The 17375-nt window shown below is 41.6% G+C and overlaps 2 protein-coding genes across 2 annotated transcripts in view; one reads left to right on the top strand and one right to left on the bottom strand.

Moving 5' to 3' along the window:
• Positions 1 to 7173, bottom strand: part of LOC137596667 (NADPH oxidase 4) — a 14974-nt gene extending 7801 nt beyond the window's left edge. Inside the window, exons 1-7 of the mRNA XM_068317364.1 lie at positions 6838 to 7173; positions 6445 to 6540; positions 3517 to 3627; positions 3087 to 3171; positions 1638 to 1735; positions 1180 to 1207; positions 861 to 933 (exon numbers count right to left, since the gene is read on the bottom strand). Of these exons, the coding sequence (XP_068173465.1) occupies positions 861 to 933; positions 1180 to 1207; positions 1638 to 1735; positions 3087 to 3171; positions 3517 to 3627; positions 6445 to 6540; positions 6838 to 6894 (548 nt within the window). The 5' untranslated portion in view covers positions 6895 to 7173. The remainder of the gene's footprint in view (positions 1 to 860; positions 934 to 1179; positions 1208 to 1637; positions 1736 to 3086; positions 3172 to 3516; positions 3628 to 6444; positions 6541 to 6837) is intronic.
• Positions 7174 to 9160: 1987 nt separating this feature from the next.
• LOC137596224 (putative N-acetylated-alpha-linked acidic dipeptidase) lies at positions 9161 to 17329 on the top strand. Its single transcript, XM_068316538.1, has 20 exons — positions 9161 to 9376; positions 9880 to 9991; positions 10568 to 10754; positions 11949 to 12053; positions 12210 to 12335; positions 12606 to 12686; positions 12768 to 12873; positions 12967 to 13060; positions 13592 to 13687; positions 14297 to 14382; positions 14579 to 14698; positions 14860 to 14942; positions 15089 to 15152; positions 15232 to 15299; positions 15424 to 15515; positions 15826 to 15916; positions 16086 to 16350; positions 16437 to 16518; positions 16632 to 16724; positions 16907 to 17329. Exons 1-20 carry the CDS (start codon positions 9295 to 9297, stop codon positions 17094 to 17096), a joined length of 2223 nt encoding a protein of 740 aa, XP_068172639.1. The 5' UTR covers positions 9161 to 9294; the 3' UTR covers positions 17097 to 17329.
• Positions 17330 to 17375: the final 46 nt, after the last annotated feature.

The following is a 17375-nucleotide window of genomic DNA, read 5'->3' as shown; positions in this document are numbered from 1 at the left end:
GTAACAGCAAAAAAAAAAAAAGCTGGTTTCTTTCTTTTGTACATAAAACGTTCATGAATTTCAAATTTTTCTTTTAAATTTTCTTCTTTTTTTAGTATTATGATGTCAAACATCCAGATATATACAACCACAAAAATTCAGAAAGCTTCAGTTGAAATATAGTATTTCACATTTTAAAAAATAATAAAACACTATGCTAATTAGCTATTTCACAATGATTTACAATGTTCATGAAGGATAACTAGAATAAGGTTCTACACCCAGCTGTGTTTAGAGATGGGTTCACTAGTTTCCGAGTAAGTAACATGAAACAATCAGGATCCCCAGCTACAGGCCTTCATTGAATAAAGACAGAAGTTAGTCAACTTTTAATTCTAATTCTTGTTCACTGTCTGTCTGATGATAGAATTAAGAAAGAGAGTGAGTGCAAACACACGCCTGCATGAGTTAACGTATGCACACATGTAGAACGGTTGACCCAGTATGACCTCAGTAATGACAGAGCTGGGAGTCCAACGCTTAGTGGGAAACAGCATCAGCTAGCACGTCTGCTTTTAGCTTCCATTACTCTCTCACACACAACGGATCAGCTCACACACACACGAAGCAAGGACACACACATAGAGGCAGACACAACCACAGAATATAACATGGATCACATGCATGCAATGCAATTTTACAACACAATAAACAAGATGGGGTTTTTTCTCAAATTAAACAACCCGAAAACATCTGTAAGATGATTTATCACAAAAACATAAAACGACAAATCATTTCTTTCTCTACCTTTATTTTGTAATATGTTCAACACGCAAACTCTGACCAAAGTGATTGTTAAAAGGTGGTTCGGATCGACCTACCGCACAGAGTGGGCAGACGACGAGAACATCAGAAGGAGGATGAGGACCAATAGGACACCTGTGACTCCCGGGACTAGATTGAATCAGCCAATGAGAGACCAGAGACAAAGTCAGCAAGGATTAAGGACACATGCACGACCTCATCCTCTGCTAGTGATTATATTATCACGCAGCATAATTAAATTCAAAAAGCAATTCAGGTGAATTACTTTAACCTCTAACCACTAATGTAGCGTGGCTTCCTCTGATTTCGACATGAAGCCAAAAGTTTCTAACCTTAATTAATGCACATGTGAAAACACACACATCTGGTTCTTACTTGTGGTTAAAATGATCTGCTTGGGGTCCTGGAAGGGAAACACAAAAGGAAATGTGTGTGATCTTTTTTGTGACGACTATTCTGAGATTAAAAGCTTTTTTTGTGTGTGTGTGTGTGTGTGTGTGTGTTTTCAAATTAATATTTTGGGTTGGAGGTATCCGTTTAAAAAGTAATACTTCTATATCCATCGGATGACGTGATTGGTTGAAGACATGAGCCATCGACATGTATGTTTAATGGTAAGCAACCACTTGTAAGGTTAGTCTTAAATCATGGAACAAATCGATGACCTGCATTAGTAGCGTTGCTATGACAACCACTAGCTTTAGCGTTCCTATTGCAAGTACGCAGGCGGGGAAAAAGTCCTTGCAGGTGTTTAGTCAGTGAACTGATGGTCCAGTGTTGCCTAATGAGGGTCCTGAGGAGTTTAAGTGTGTTTTAACGTGTTGACCTCTCACCTCCCCTCGGTAGCGAGCCAGGTTCAGAGACGGGAAGTCGTCTGAGTAGCTCACGCTGAAGCTGGAAACGTTCACCAGGTGGGCAGACACGTGCACCACTGCAGCAGGAGGGAAGGGGTTAATCAATACTGATTCGAAATACAGCAGTGAAAGAGAACATCTGCTTCAAAGACACACACACACACACACACACACACACACACACACACACACACACACACACACACACACACACACACACACACACATACATTAAGGTCAGAATGAACTGCTAGCAGATACTTGTACAAACCTCTCTTTGTCTATTCAGCAGAAAGTCAGCACAACATCCTCCTGACTCACTGGCGAACACACACACACACACACACACACACACACACACACACACACACACACACACACACACTCCCTGACATCATAGACCAACCATGCAGCCGGTCGACAGCTGATGGAATTAGAGGCATAATCATGAGACACAAGGGTCCCCCCCCTCCACCTCACATCCTTTCTCATTACCACCGCGCCCCTCCTCACTCTGTCGTTCTTCCTTTTTTCTTCTTCTCCTGCCTCATCCCTGCTGTTTCTACCGGAGGGGGTTGAAGTCGGGGTTTTCTGGCCCAGCTCAACTCACACACTTTATGGAAGCGACGACTAAATTGCTGAAAAATGCCTTTAAAAATAAAACGCTGCCAAACTTCTACGCGCTCTGTGGAAGATTCAGAGGCTGGTGGTGACATGTACGGCTTTGATGGATTTTGCATGAATCGACTTAGTATGGGGAGACAATAAAAGATTTGTCTCCACGGGCCACATGAAGTGTTACATTCCAACACTAGTGAGTCGCTGTCAGGATGTCATTTGGAACAAACTGCAAAAGCTATAAAATAACTGGATTACTGCAAGGAATACCATGTATAGAACATACAGTACATAGAACTGGAAGCAAAAGTAGTCAGGCTATATTGTACATCCAGGAATATTATTGAATGAGGTCTTTGCCCATGAGGAATAAGATAAGATTCCTGAGAAATGCTGCAAGGAGCCAGCATTTATCTATGCTTTACATTTGCTACAAAAGGGAGTGAAAGAGTTTCGGCAAAGTTCTAAAGAGTACCGCGATACGAAGCGAAAGTAGTATTTTCTGATACACTTTTCTTGTTTGTCACAAACAGCTGATAAATCGATTATTTACCAATAAACCTAAATCACGATGCTGATTGCATGAGGAAAACATTCTGCATGCTAAGCTGCGCCTCGGACACACAGCTGCTAGAAGCTCCCATGATGTCACGACGACAGATTTCCCACCAGGCTAGAAAAACACCGACCGGCAGCTGGACGGACATCCCCAAGTGGCGCAACCAGGAATGCTGAGCCAGCGAACTGATTGAGCTATTCAGATTTCTCACACACACCGCTGACATCACGAGACAACAAATAAGTTTGTACCAGAGAAAATGCAGATGGCGACTCCACAGGCCACGTGGAAGGTCTTGCTTTTGTCCAGCAGTCTGCGAGCTTTTCTGCTTGAAACCTGCAGGAGAGTCAAGAGTAAATAAAGCGTTTTATTTCCAACACATGAGCTCTACGTAGAAAACACTAACAGCTAATATCACCTACTTCTGCGGACTTTATTTTAAATCTAACGGTAGAACAAGCAGAAAACATTTTCCTGTCATTTTCATCACCTTGAGGAGTTTACTCAGAATATAAAATTAGAAAAAGCTGTTTGCATTTTTAACATGCAATTTCAAATGTTCACTATTTTGTGCGGAAAATACTGCAAATGTTTTATCTTCCACACTGCCTGATCACCACATTTTTCAAATCTTTTGCCACTCCCTCTTTCCACGTCCAATCCCAGCGCTTTCCTTCTTACCACGTGTGTTCCTCGCGCAAAGGTGAGCACGGTGCGACACATGGGCAACAGGACCAGGCTGCAGTTCAGGTTCAGCACAGATGCAGACGCCCTGCTGATGCACAGGCCCAGCTGGGGGGAGGGGGGGCGGGGGGACACATCCACAATGTCAGGCAGGTTGGAATTATTATGAGGAAGGCTGCTGATTAATAGGAGGATTTAGGAAATATTTATCTCTATCTGGATTTATGGGCATTCATACAATGTTTTGACAACATCTAAGTGAATCCAGAAAATTTCCAGTCGCAAATCCCGTTTCAGGCTAAATCAGGATAATACGTAACTTCCTGTTTTATTCTCCTCAGAATCACTTGCTTCAATTCTCCCCCTCACCTATTCTCTCTCTTTGTTCTTTTTTCTTTTGTAACCGACTGACAAGACATTTAATCTGGACGGCATCGCCTTGATTTTACTGATGCTCTAATAGTTCATAATTACTGGATATGTTGTCTGGTTGACCCCAGACTGAAGAACTTCACCTGAAATGACTCAGGAAGGACGTCTGCCATGTAATCTGTCTCAAGTTACAGCTCAGTAATCAAAGCGGTTTTAACACAGGAACGCTGGATGTTCACTTAACCCTCCACATTTAAGCACGTTCCCTGCAGCCTCTGAGCTCCGTCGGTGCCGTCATTTCTGATTATCCCTGAGAAACTAACACTAGTGTGAGAAATGAAGGCAGGCAGATCAGAGAGAGAGAGAGGAACAGGTCACATGAAACTGGAGTGTGTTCCATCACAGAAATCTTTTTAGCATTAGAATTCTAAACTGTTTTCACTTATAGCGGATTATGTTATAAATAAGAGGATATTACATCATAGATTTGATTTTACTCTGATAAAAACTTCAAAAACACGACGAACTATAGTTTTAATCAACTAAAACCGGAAATATCAAAAATAAAATTATTATGACAATGAAAAATCTGCACAAAAGTCAAAGTTTACACCAGGTTAACGACTTAAAAGTCTGATAGTTTCACCCTTCAAAAACTTCCCACACACATTAAACACAGCTCCACACTGGAAAGCAGCTGACGGCAAAACCGCAAGCAGGAGATCTGATTTCTTTTCTTTTTTTTTTCTGTACATCTCAAACACTCAAACACCCCCCACTTAAAAAAAAAACCCCACACAGACACAAAAACACACAGTCAAGCACTGAATCATACAGGTGAGAGAGATAAGATGCTTTTTTTGGAGTTGAATTCCCTACAGCAGCATTGTCTTCTTGCATGCACACACACACACTAGTGCACATACACACACACACACACACACACACACACACACACACACACACACACACAAACACACATAAACTGCAGCCCTCTGGTAAAGCATTCAGTCAAAGCCAGCGGCGTGCCCACACTTGCCCCCCGTCTCTCTCCCGTGCCTCCCAATGTACAGGCTGTACATAAATAAGTACTCACTGCCACAATTTACATTTTAAAGTTCTAAATCACTAATTTGTGTCACATTTACCAGTGTTATCAGTTTGTTGTGTGTAGCGTGTGTGCTTTTTGCTATTTTTTGTAATTCTGCTACTGCGGTTACAAAAAAAGTACCCAACAATGAACATATTGAATATATGCTGATGATAGCATGTTATAAAAAACAGCCAGTTGGCTCCACTGACCCCATGGAGGGGGGGCACAGGTCATGACCATGACTGAGAGCCACAAACAGAGTCTGAATGAATTGGAATGATTAGAGCAAGACTGAGAACAATCACCAAAATCACATTCCTGATTTTGTGCGTGTTTCCCCGGCTTTATGTCACTAAGGACCAACCTGTGGACACATAAACACACACACACACACGCACACACACGCACACACACACATATACACACAGATTGCTAATTGCTGTGACAGAGTTCAGTCACGATTCAGACTCATAAAACACGCGTGAGACATTGAACTGTCACAAAACCTGCTCCTGTGACGTTTTTGAAGATTTGGTTGAAATAAAAAAAAACAGAATGCAGTATGACTGGTGTCTACTGGACGCTTTGTAGGACCAGTCACATGACCACATAAGGATCCACTGTGCAAAGAAGAGAGTAAGTTGGGCGGGGGGGTTTCTCCCTCCTCAAGGGCAGTGGGTTGACTCTCATCAGACTGACCTGACACGTTATTAACAGTTTGAATCTGGACTAATGTCTGTGTAAACAGTCCAAACGTAGGAACACAGATGAGACGGTTCAGATCTTAACGGCCTGGCACACCGTGTACACACACCGTGAACACACACCGTGTACACACACCGTGTACACACACCGTGTACACACACCGTGTACACACACTGAGTACACACAGTGTGTACATACGTAAGTACAGCAGAGCTCTGATGAACACAGTAAGTGGAAACACCTGTGTGAATGGACCACACGTGTGTTGGAGCTTAAGAAATCCTAAACATGTATGTACAACATGATCTGCAGCGTGTTCACAATAAATCCATTGCTGAGTTATTCTAATAGCTGAAACCTGCAAAGATGGAAAAGCTTTAAAAGATGTCATCAATAAATTTAATGATATTTTGCAAAGGGGTGCATCGTGGGACGATTGGAACTCTCTCAGTGCTTTTTTTTGTTACTAAGCAGAATTCTGGCCGAAACCAGGAGGCGACAGATCTTTAACAGCCAGGTCCAAAAAGTCTTTTCTTTTGAAGACTTTTCTTTTGAAAAGTCTTCAAAATCAAGACACTTCCAGGATCTTGATTTGTTATTCAGAAGTTCTGTCATTCATCATCTTTCTACAACACAACTTTTCAAAATTCTTACTGGATTACAATTTTGTTTGTTTTTTTAAATTAGGAGATACAGTTAGTGAACACAATCCACATTAACACAGTTCAGTGTGTTTCTTTTTGACTTTTTTTTACCCCGAGCATCTTGTAGAGGTAGTGGTACTGTTGTCCGGTGTAGTACAGCAGGAAGGTCCTGATGAACAGCCAGGTGTTCCCTCCGATCCACAGCATCTAAGGACCAACAAGTAAAAAGAGCTACAGGTCACTGCTGAGCCTCCTTATGATTCATTCTTTTTATGTGTTCCTGAAGAACATGCAAAATGTCAGCATTTAATAGTTTTACGGTCTCAGTGGATGCAAAGAACATAATTTGACATGTAATTAAGTGGATTAATCCCAAGGCTGATTCCAAACCCCATGAAAGGATTTTGGAAAAAAAACAACAACAACAAAAAACAAAACCATGCACATTAGTAAAACAAGAAAATTCATTATCAGATATAGTGGAACAGTGAAAAGTTTCCCCACCAGGACCAAGTGCTTTCCTCCCTCGTTGGCGACCCAGCTCCGCACCGACACGACCATGATGGCTTTCGTCGCCCAGCCGCTGCTCAGACTTTAAAGCCGTGTTTGCGGTGTTGGCTGAGCGGTGCAGGTCCGTCCCTCCCCGCAGCTCAGTCTGCGTCCGTCTGAGACCGGCCGGTGTCTGCGCCGTCCTCCTGCACTCCTCCGTGGAGCCGCTCCAGTGCGCGTTTTGAGTGTCATCCACCCCCCCCCCCCAACACAAGTCTCCCACGGAGGGAAACCCTCACCCCATCTCTCCTCTCTGTGTGTGTCTGTGTGGTTTTAGTTCTCCTCACGGCTGGATTGGACGTTTGATGAGAACCCAAAACATCCTGGGCCCAATAAAGTTGGAGGGAATGGAATTAAACCGGATAAACGTAGCGCTGCGCTACACTGCTCTACCGCAAGAGGGCACCAAAGTATGAAATTGCTCGATTTACTTACGGTGTGATCATTAATTAAATTAAATCATATCCGGAATCTAATTCATGAACATGTAACACTACCACTAATAATAGTGTAGCACTGGTAATGACCTGAATGATATCTCATCTGAAATTACTATTAAAGTTGTTGTTGTTGTTGTTGTTTTTTAAAGATTATTTTCAACTCATATGTTTCATTTAAAAACGTGTTAATCTCTGATTATTGCCAGTAGATTTCATTCATTTATTCATTGATTATTTCAATTATGTGGGGAAATGAGTCTAGTGCACCAGAGTGTTCTGGTCCGTGTCATCACACTGTGCTCTCAGCGCCACCCTGCGGCTGGAATAAGAAATGCTTCGTGATTCCACTGATTGAACCTACAGACTGGGATTGGTGGGTGGCAATCTTTGGTCTACATAATTTTTAGACTTTATTTATTCATCTATTTGCATTCTGTATTTAGTGTTTGGTGTTAGGGTTTTACTCTGAACAAGAAACCCTCTTCGGTTCTTTCGCTCAGTTGAGAGGTGTATCTTCAATAATGAGACAAATTGTATTCCAAAAAGGGTTTACTGAAGAAGTTCAGAAGTTGGTGAGGATTCAGCGCTGGGCTCTCCAACAGACGCAGCAACAAACCTCTGGAGAAGAGCCCCGAATGTTCATTGGCCGTGATCTTTATAACGTTTGGATTAGACTGTCCTTGAGTCACCAGCTGCTTGACTCAGCCTCACATGTATCAGTTATCTATGTGCTGTGCTTGTACTATACTTTTGTGTTCAGAAAATTATGTGATAGACAAGATCTAAGTGTTGTGTTATTTGTGTTTGTGTAAGAAGATGCGTTTTGTGGTCATTTTCATTCTTAAATGGAAATTCCCAAATTTCCCAAATGGAAATTTCCTCAATGGAATAAGGATTTGCTTTCTTGGGAAATATACTTCACTTTTCACTTTTCAATTCTACTGTCGGCATAACCTTAAACATCATAAAACATTAATCTGTTATTGCATTTAATAACTTAATCATTACCCAAGTCTTTCATATTTGATCATGCAAAACTGATAAATTCCTGCGTCCTTTGAGAGTGCATTTAGGGACCCAAACAACACATTTGAAATGAAACCATCATCTTCACATCTTCAATAGAATTATTCTCTCCAGACAGACAGTAATGATGAGGATGAGACAGAGCTGTGATCTGAGTCCTCCCCACATTCCTGAGAAGAGATAGCCCCCACTCCGTGTTTCACGCTCCAGCCCACCACATAAAAGAACCGCCTTCAACCCCACACAGCTGTGCATAAACCCAGGAGAGATAAATCCAAACAGAGCTTGCAGCAGGGAATATGTAAATATTTACAACACAAGACCAGTCAAACGTGAACTAAAAACGAACCAGGCTTGATTAAACTGACTTCTGTAAAATTAATGTTTGAAACATTCTTCTCTAGTTTTTTGACTTACTAAAAACAGAACATGATTTATGACGTGGACATTTTGATTGTAATTTTCCATGTTTTTGCTCAACTATGCAAAAACCATAACTCTGCTTTATAGAATGAAGAGTGACAGAGGAATGATCCCTCAACCAAACCTGACAGAAAGGTCAAATATGTGTGCAGAATATGGAAACAGAGATGTTGAGGCCATGAGCAATTATATAGATATTATTGATGTAGTATACACAACTTCAGCATGACAGAACAGATTAAACCGCCCTCAGTGGATTTTCTGCTCGTCCCAGGCGTCCCTCACTGCGTTTCTCCACATGGCACTACCTCTTTCTCCACAGACCCTCCCTTCTCTCTCTCTCCCTCTCTCTCTCTCAATCTCTATCTCTATCGCTCCCCGGCTCTTTGTCTTTCCTGTTCTTGCTGCCATGCCCTCTCAGTGCGAAGTTTAAACAAATTACTCTCTATCTCTGTCTCTTCAGGCGTGCTCTGTGGTCCGTGGTGTCGGCCCCTGGAGGCCCCCTGAGATAAACAGCTTTAAGATGAAAAATGAGAGAAGGATAATCCACTGGATCTGCGGGCTTATTGTTGTGCTTGCTTTGTTCTTTTTCGGCTTCATCATAGGTAAGACAGAAACTTCTGCTGCATGGAGATTTAATCTGCTAATCCACAAGTGATATCAACTCAACTATTTTCAACTATTTTCTTTGAGATCATGTAAACTGAGTGGAGACATGGAAATGAAGGCAGTTTCTCAGCGGGTTTGAGCTTTAGTTTGTCACATCTCTGCCACATTTCACATCCATCTGCTAACAGTAGGTTAACACATGCTGTCGGTCAGCACAACTATTTAAAACACAAGGTGCAATAGAGCCTGGAGCTTTTGTTGAGGTCTAACACCTGGGAAGTGGATGACAAAGATACTCTGTTTCTCCCTGTGTTGTCAAACTTATGTTACTGTCGTTCGCTGCTGGAAGGCATGAATGTAATTATAATAATGGAGTTGTTGCTCTCAGGGAAAATCTATTGTTGAACTGTGTGTGTGTGTGTGTGTGTGTGTGTGTGTGTGTGTGTGTGCGTGCGTGCGTGCGTGCGTGCGTGCGTGTGTGTGTGTGTGTGTCTTTCAGGCTGGTTCTCGAGGCCAACACAGTCAATCTTCGCAGATGGAAGCGAATCCAGCAAGTATCTGAGGGAGTTTATGGATGAAATGAAGCCTGAAAAGATCAGAGAGCATCTCAGGTAAAAGTCACTAAATCTGCTCTGTCCATCAGCAGAGGGAAGCCAACTTTTCACTCGTACAACAACTCAGTTATTGAGAGTAGACTTCAGAATCTAATGACACCAGCCTCCATCACTGGTAACCAATGACAACCTCTAAACACATCACACAGACCCATGATGGTAGAGAGTGTGATCCCGATGATAATCTGGATCACAAGCTAAATATAATTGATTATTCCTTGGGACAAAATCCATTCAGAACTTTTTGACTAAAAAACTGACAATGAAAACATTACCTCCATGTTGGCTAATTAAGAGCTATGAGCTGAAACACAACATGATGTTATCAGACAGCATGGAATAAGATTTTATTATCTATTATATTATTATTATTATTATTATTATTATTATTATTATTATTATTATTATTATTATTATTATTATTATTATTATTATTATTATTTACTCTTATTTATTAGCTATTATTACTTTAGAGACATGGATCTTGGTGAAGTCAGACAACTAGAATGTCTGTAGAACCCATCAGTTTACCCAGACTTTAAAAGGTTTCTTCTCTCTTTGGCATCTTTGCAGGAAATTTACCCGCCTCCCTCACCTGGCTGGCACAGAGCAGAACCGGAGATATGCAGAGCAGATAAAAGACGAGTGGCTGGAGTTTGGACTGGACTCGGTGGAGATGGTGCCGTATGATGTCCTGTTGTCCTACCCCAACAAATCACAGCCAAACTACATCTCGATAGTCGATGGCCTCGGCAATGAGGTACAGCATGTGCACGAAGAAGTCACAAGACGGTCATTTATGCATGAAGCCTGGATCCATGCACACTAATATACGGTCACATAGTTCAGTCCATACCTGTCTGTCCACCTGTCTACCTGCCTGTGTGTTTGCAGAGATAAAGTGACAAATGGATATCTCACAGTTTATTAAGAAAACATCGACTAGTTCTCCTTGTTTGTATTGTTCGTCTTCTCAGCTCATTAAAGTCCAAGGTCCTTTTACAGCCCCTCTGCGAGATAAACCTCCGCGTGTCTCTTATAAGTAGAGATAATGATCCGGCACAGAGGCAAACAGTAGAAAAACAACAGGGTTTACCGCACAGCCACACTGCAGTGTGCTGCTCGGTTGCATTCAGCTCATAATCTTTTATCTAATTCAGTTGTAAACATTAGCTTACAGTCACTAAACAGCATGAACTTATGCCAGGCTGATGGCCCGATGTGTGATGATCAGGTCAGACGGCATGAGTCCATTGTCCTGCCGTCAACAACAGGATTAAGTGATAGCAGTTTGCAGTTAGGATCACTAATTCAAAGCCTTGGATTTCTGTAGTACGGCACTGTGGGAATAATGCATGTAAAAATCTGGATTTTAAACGTATACTTGTATAAGTTACACAGGAACAGCAAAAAGTGTTATAAATCAAAATATTTCATATTTGCTGCAGTAAAACATTCTCTGCATTATCTGCAGTAATATCTATAATTATACTTCAATAATAAAATAATGTATGTTATATAACATGTACTATATATAGTTATAGATAGAATGTAGAAGTGTGCCAGTACTGTGTCTTCATATTGTGAGGGTGAATCAATGAAATGCATGACATTTTTGCAAGAAAAATGACATCATCCATCCATCCAGCAGGGGAAACTCCGGGCACAACGCCAGTGCACCACGGAGCCACACAAAGACAGACAAGCACGCACGCTTGTTGCAACCAAAAATCATCTTCCTTCATTCCCTATATTTTAATCTAACTTTTACCTGGCTGAAGCTGTCAGATAAACATAAGAGTAAAAAGAGCAACATTTTTCTATAAAATGTAGATGCAAACACCCTTGCTAGCTTTTATTCCACTGCTTCTTACCAATCGAATTGAGATTGAATGCAAATATTCTCAGAATGAAAGGCTGACCTCTGACCTCCTTCCTTGTTCTTTTTTCACAGGTTTTTAGCACGTCCTTAGCTGAACCAGTTCCAGAAGGTTATGAACACGTGTTGGACGACATTGTGCCTCCTTACAGTTCATTCTCCCCCAAAGGCCAACCAGAGGTAAAGCAGCTCTCACACAGAGTCCTGACAGTAACAGTTAGATTCCCTTTCACTCCAATAGTAAAAGTTGTTTGTATGGATTTAAAACATTCTCCTGCCTCTCCATCTGATTGAATAAACTCTGGAGACGTCTTCTGTGTCTGTCTTGCTTCCCAGGGGGAGTTGGTGTACGTCAACTATGGCCGTACGGAAGACTTCTTCCAGCTCCAGAGGGAAATGGGAATAAATGTCACTGGAAAGATTGTTATTGCCAGATATGGGAAAATATTCAGGGGCAACAAGGTTAGAAAAGAAAATTCTACTCCAAAAAAATTGTTTTCTCTAAATAATGAAAAGAGCTGAATGTGTACAGTAATCAAAAGTAAAAAGGGTTCAGTAGCAAAATAAAAAAATAAAAAAGCTTTTTGCTGAATGGATGGTAATCTCTGCCCTTTTCAAGCTCTGCAGCAGAGGTGTCATACTCTGAAATAATTTTACTATACCAAAACATTTTATGGCACATCAATTTTTGAGGATCATCCAGTTAATTTCCTAAATCTTTTGCCCCGTCAGGTGAAAAACGCCATGCTGGCCAGAGCAAAGGGGATCATTATGTTCTCAGACCCTGCAGACTACTGTGCCGCCGGGGTCCAGGTACAACATCCTGAAGTTTCAGCTCCAGAATTTCCGTCTCGATTTGTGAATTATAAGATTGTTACTTTTATTTGTCCACAGCCCTACCCTGACGGGTGGAACCTACCGGGTGGAGGAGCTCAGAGAGGAAACGTTCTCAACCTGAATGGAGCAGGAGACCCACTCACACCAGGCTACCCTGCTAAAGGTGTGTGTGTGTGCGTGTGTGTATGTGTGTGTGTGTGTGTGTAAAATTCACACGTATGAATTTATTTAACGTGGCACTTTCCTTCTCTTTAAGAATACACCTACAGATTCAACCTTGAGGATGGAGTGGGGCTTCCCAAAATTCCCGTTCATCCGATTGGCTACCATGATGCAATTCACCTGCTAAAGTATCAATCATTTTCCTCATCCTGTATTATTTTTTCTTTTCCATTTCATTGCTACTTAACTTGATTAAGAATAAAATATCTAATTTAAGAATTTCCATATGTTATTCAACTAAATAATTAAATTCTACCAAGAAAACTGTTTTCTGACAGACATGATGATCATATCATTTATTCACCATTTTATAGTCACTTCGTTCGTAATGAAAGATTTGAGAATTACTTTTGGAGCAAGTCTGGATCATGCAATATGATTGTTACGATTATTAATAGCATTAACATTAGTTTTGTGTTGTAATATTAGCAATTATCCATGTTAATGTTGGATAGTAGGCACAAAAGATAAAATAGAAGTGATGGAAATTACATTAAAAATTTAAATAAATGCTTTAATGGCCCTGATGAGAGGATTAGATCATTTCATCATCCTGTGGGGAACCTGAATCTAATTTCAAACTTTAATGAAACTTCATGTCAAAATAGTAGAAGTGCTTCAGGCTGTCACATATTTTTCTGTTATTTCTATTTTAACAGGAACATGGGAGGACAGATTCCACCCAACAACTGGAAAGGAGCCCTGAATGTCTCGTACAGGATCGGTCCGGGCTTTCTAGACGATTTCAGGAGCCAGTAGGTGCTTACACAGAGTGTTCTCTGAGGCATCCAGTGTTCACCCTGTGACATCATCCTCAGAAACACTGTTTTTAATGACTTACTTTCCACTGATTTCAGTCGATACTTTTTCTCTCCTGCTTCACTTCCATCTTCACTCTGTGCTTAGCGTTTTAAATGTCTCTCCTTATTAGATGCTATTCTTTCTTTTTTTTTTGCTAGTGGCAAGTAGCCAACTTAAATATTGTACAATGGGGGCCTTGTTACCTCCTGTGTGTGAGAAACACATACATGCTGCACAAATTATGCATGAAATATGTGCCTAAACTCAACAGTAAATAGGTCATTCTGTTCAACAGGACTGAATAACAATGACTAGAATCAACTGATCTTCATCCTCTGGGCTTCCTGACATTTATCTTTATTCTCTCTCATACTCTTCTGAAACTTGCCTGTTGTTGCATGAAATAAACAAAAAAAAGCAACCCTAACCCATTATTTTGTTGATATTATACTTTGCTCCTGTTCGGGGTTTTTTTGTTAAAAATAATTTTATCGGCCAGTTTCTCCGCTGCCCTTCCTTTTTTCTCTGTGTCACCTTTGGTGTGTTTTACCTGTCTACTTCAGAAAGGTGCGTATGAACATCCACACGGACAACCAAGTGACCCGGATCTACAACGTCATTGGAAAGATTAGGGGAGCTCTGGAGCCAGGTACAAGATATCAACATCTTCTCATTAACCGTTCACCAAAATGTTTTGATGCTGCAATTTTTATGAAGACTGTCAGGCCAAGTTAAATATCAGTCCAAAACTGTGTGTGTGTGTGTGTGTGTGTGTGTGTGTGTGTGTGTGTGTGTGTGTGTGCGTGCGTGCGTGCGTGCGTGCGTGCGTGTGTGTTTGTGTGTAGACAGATATGTGATTCTGGGAGGCCACCGGGACGCCTGGGTTTTTGGAGGAATTGATCCCATGTCTGGAGCTGCAGTGGTGCATGAATCTGTGAGGAGCGCTGGCAGGCTGCTAAGTAAAGGTGTGTGTGTGTGTGTGTGTGTGTGTGTGTGTGTGTGTGTGTGTGTGTGTGTGTGTGTGTGTGTGTGTGTGTGTGTGTGTGTGTGTGTGTGTGTGTGTGTGTGTGTGTGTGTGTGTGTCCTCACAGCGACAGTACACGAGTCATGTTTTGTTTTCCTGCAGGATGGAGACCGAGGAGGACTATCATATTTGCCAGCTGGGATGCAGAGGAGTTTGGATTGCAGGGATCCACAGAATGGGCAGAGGTTTAAATGCACTATTCTGTGCATCCTCACACACACACACACACACACACACACACACACACACACACACACACACACACACACACACACACGCACACACACGTAGTGTACATATATACAAGCCCACTGACAACCCTTCTCAACAGGATAATTCCAAGGTGCTTCAGGAGAGAGCAGTCGCCTACATCAACGCAGACTCTGCCATTGAAGGTGAAAGACTGAATTTCCAATAAGTCAAGCTTGAATTAGTTTGATTTGGCTCATTTGGGATTATGTATCTTGATTCCAGGTATGTACACACTGAGAGTTGACTGCACTCCGTCTCTACACACTTTGGTGTACGACATCACCAAGCAGGTGAAAAATTTCAACATACAAAATAAATGATGTCTCCTGTCATCATCTCTTTAGCTTTATTCCTGTTATTCCATCCTGGATTACCGGGTATTTATTTCACTTTTCTTTTTATGTTTGCATTTAGATAAACAGTCCAGAAGAAGGAGAGCAGGGACTCTCTTTGTATGAGAGCTGGCATAAGAGGGACAACTGGACAAGTGACCGTGATGCACCCAGGTAGAAGCCTCACAATCAGTTGTTTGCTTCATTTGACAGTCACAAGACCACAGTTCAAGTGCAACCAAACTTTGACAGCTGCAAGAGCTGCTATCAGAGGGTTATAGAGGGCAAAATAAAGATTTTAAATGGGAGATAAGATAACCTGTGTAAAGGTGAAGGTCACTACTTCAATGCAATGGATGCAGTGATAAATATGGTGGACTAAACTTATTTCTCTGGGTTTTTAATGTCCAATTAGTAAGCCTTGGATAACTGAATAATGATTTGGTTTGACAGAATCATTACATTTACTCCTGTGTGCTTGTAGGATCAGTAAACTTGGCTCAGGCAGTGACTTTGAGGCCTATTTTATCCGTCTGGGAATCGCTGCAGGCAGAGCCAGATACACCAAGAACAAGGTGACAAATGTTACCCCTGTGTAAACATAATTATTAGATTTTTGGAATAGAAATCCTTTATTGTCAATGTGTTCCTTAACACAGCAAAAAACATTAATTAAATCAAGCTGTATGCAAGTATGCATTTCAGTACTGTGTACGTGTGTGTGTGTGTGTGTGTTAAATTCAGAAAACAGAGCGGTACAGCAGCTATCCGGTCTATCACAGCGTGTACGAGACCTTTGAGATTGTGGAGAAGTTCTACGACCCTTCTTTCAAGAGGCTGCTGGCGGTGGCCCAGGTGAGGGGCGGCCTCGTGTTCCAATTGGCCAATTCCCAGCTCCTCCCTCTCGATGCCAACCAATACGCAGACTCGCTGAGGAAGTACGCAAACAGCATCGCACAGCTGGGCCAGCAGCATCCAGAAGAGATGAACATGTATAAAGTTTCGTTTGGTGAGTGGATGTGAGTCGCTGTGTGCTGCCAGATTGCTGTTTCCAGGAGCCTGATCATCTGTGACTGTTTTTCTCTGTGTTTTCAGACGCTTTGTTTTCTGCGGTTAAGAATTTTACAGTTGCAGCTATGGACTTCCATGAGCGCCTGCAGACCCTCAACAGAGCAGAGTAAGAGCTGCAAACTAAATTATGAGTTTATTACCACGGTTAATATATTCTGAGGGATTTCTCATTTATTTTGTTGATGGGACAATTTGTTTGCGTGTGTGTGTGTGTCTTAGTCCTCTGCAGGTACGAATCATGAACGATCAGCTCATGTATTTGGAGAGAGCCTTCATAGATCCCCTGGGTTTACCTGGCAGACCCTTCTACAGGTAGGGTGTGTTATAAATACACAATCCAGTCCAACTTACTTTTTATCAATTATTTTCAAGAGTAATTTGTCTATTGACAAATTGTGACAAATACTCTTGACCAAGTTCATTCTATTCCATCCTACTTACACTACACTAATACTTGCAGTTCATTCCTTGACAGTCCGTCTCATCTGTTTCAGGCATGTGATTTTCGCTCCCAGCAGCCACAATAAATACGCAGGCGAGTCTTTCCCGGGGATCTATGATGCTTTGTTCGACATAGAGAACTCAGCTGACCCACATATGGCCTGGAGTGAAGTCAAACGTCAGATCAGCATTGCAGCATTCACCGTCCATGCTGCCGCCATGACCCTAACGCCACCGGCATGAAGCACACAGTCTGAAGCTATGTGTGCACTGCAGTGACACTGACAACTAGAGAACCAACAAACTTCCAGGAACGTTCGGGGCTCAGCTGATCAGTGAATCTCATCATACTTAAAAAGATCCTTTAATATTTGCACTTTGTTGTTTTAGCTGTTTCATGTTTGTACAGTTAAGAAGTTCATTATGTTTAATAATGTTTTCTTTATGAGGTTGCAGAAATAAATCAATCCACCCTTTGTAAGTTTGCAGAATGGAAATGATTTCATCAAATGTCATGTTTTG

Source organism: Antennarius striatus, chromosome 6, assembly GCF_040054535.1.
Source record: "Antennarius striatus isolate MH-2024 chromosome 6, ASM4005453v1, whole genome shotgun sequence".
Lineage (NCBI taxonomy): Eukaryota > Metazoa > Chordata > Actinopteri > Lophiiformes > Antennariidae > Antennarius > Antennarius striatus.
Note: the sequence above shows the minus strand (reverse complement) of the source record. Positions and strands in the feature narration are given on the sequence as shown.

Bases quoted from the DNA above. Each gene is read 5' to 3' on its own strand.
- LOC137596224 (XM_068316538.1), top strand. From the start codon at position 9,295: ATGAAAAATGAGAGAAGGATAATCCACTGGATCTGCGGGCTTATTGTT. The intron at 9,377-9,879 runs GTAAGACAGAAA...TGTGTCTTTCAG, and splicing joins CTTTTTCGGCTTCATCATAG to GCTGGTTCTCGAGGCCAACA. The intron at 14,943-15,088 runs GTTTAAATGCAC...CCTTCTCAACAG, and splicing joins GATCCACAGAATGGGCAGAG to GATAATTCCAAGGTGCTTCA.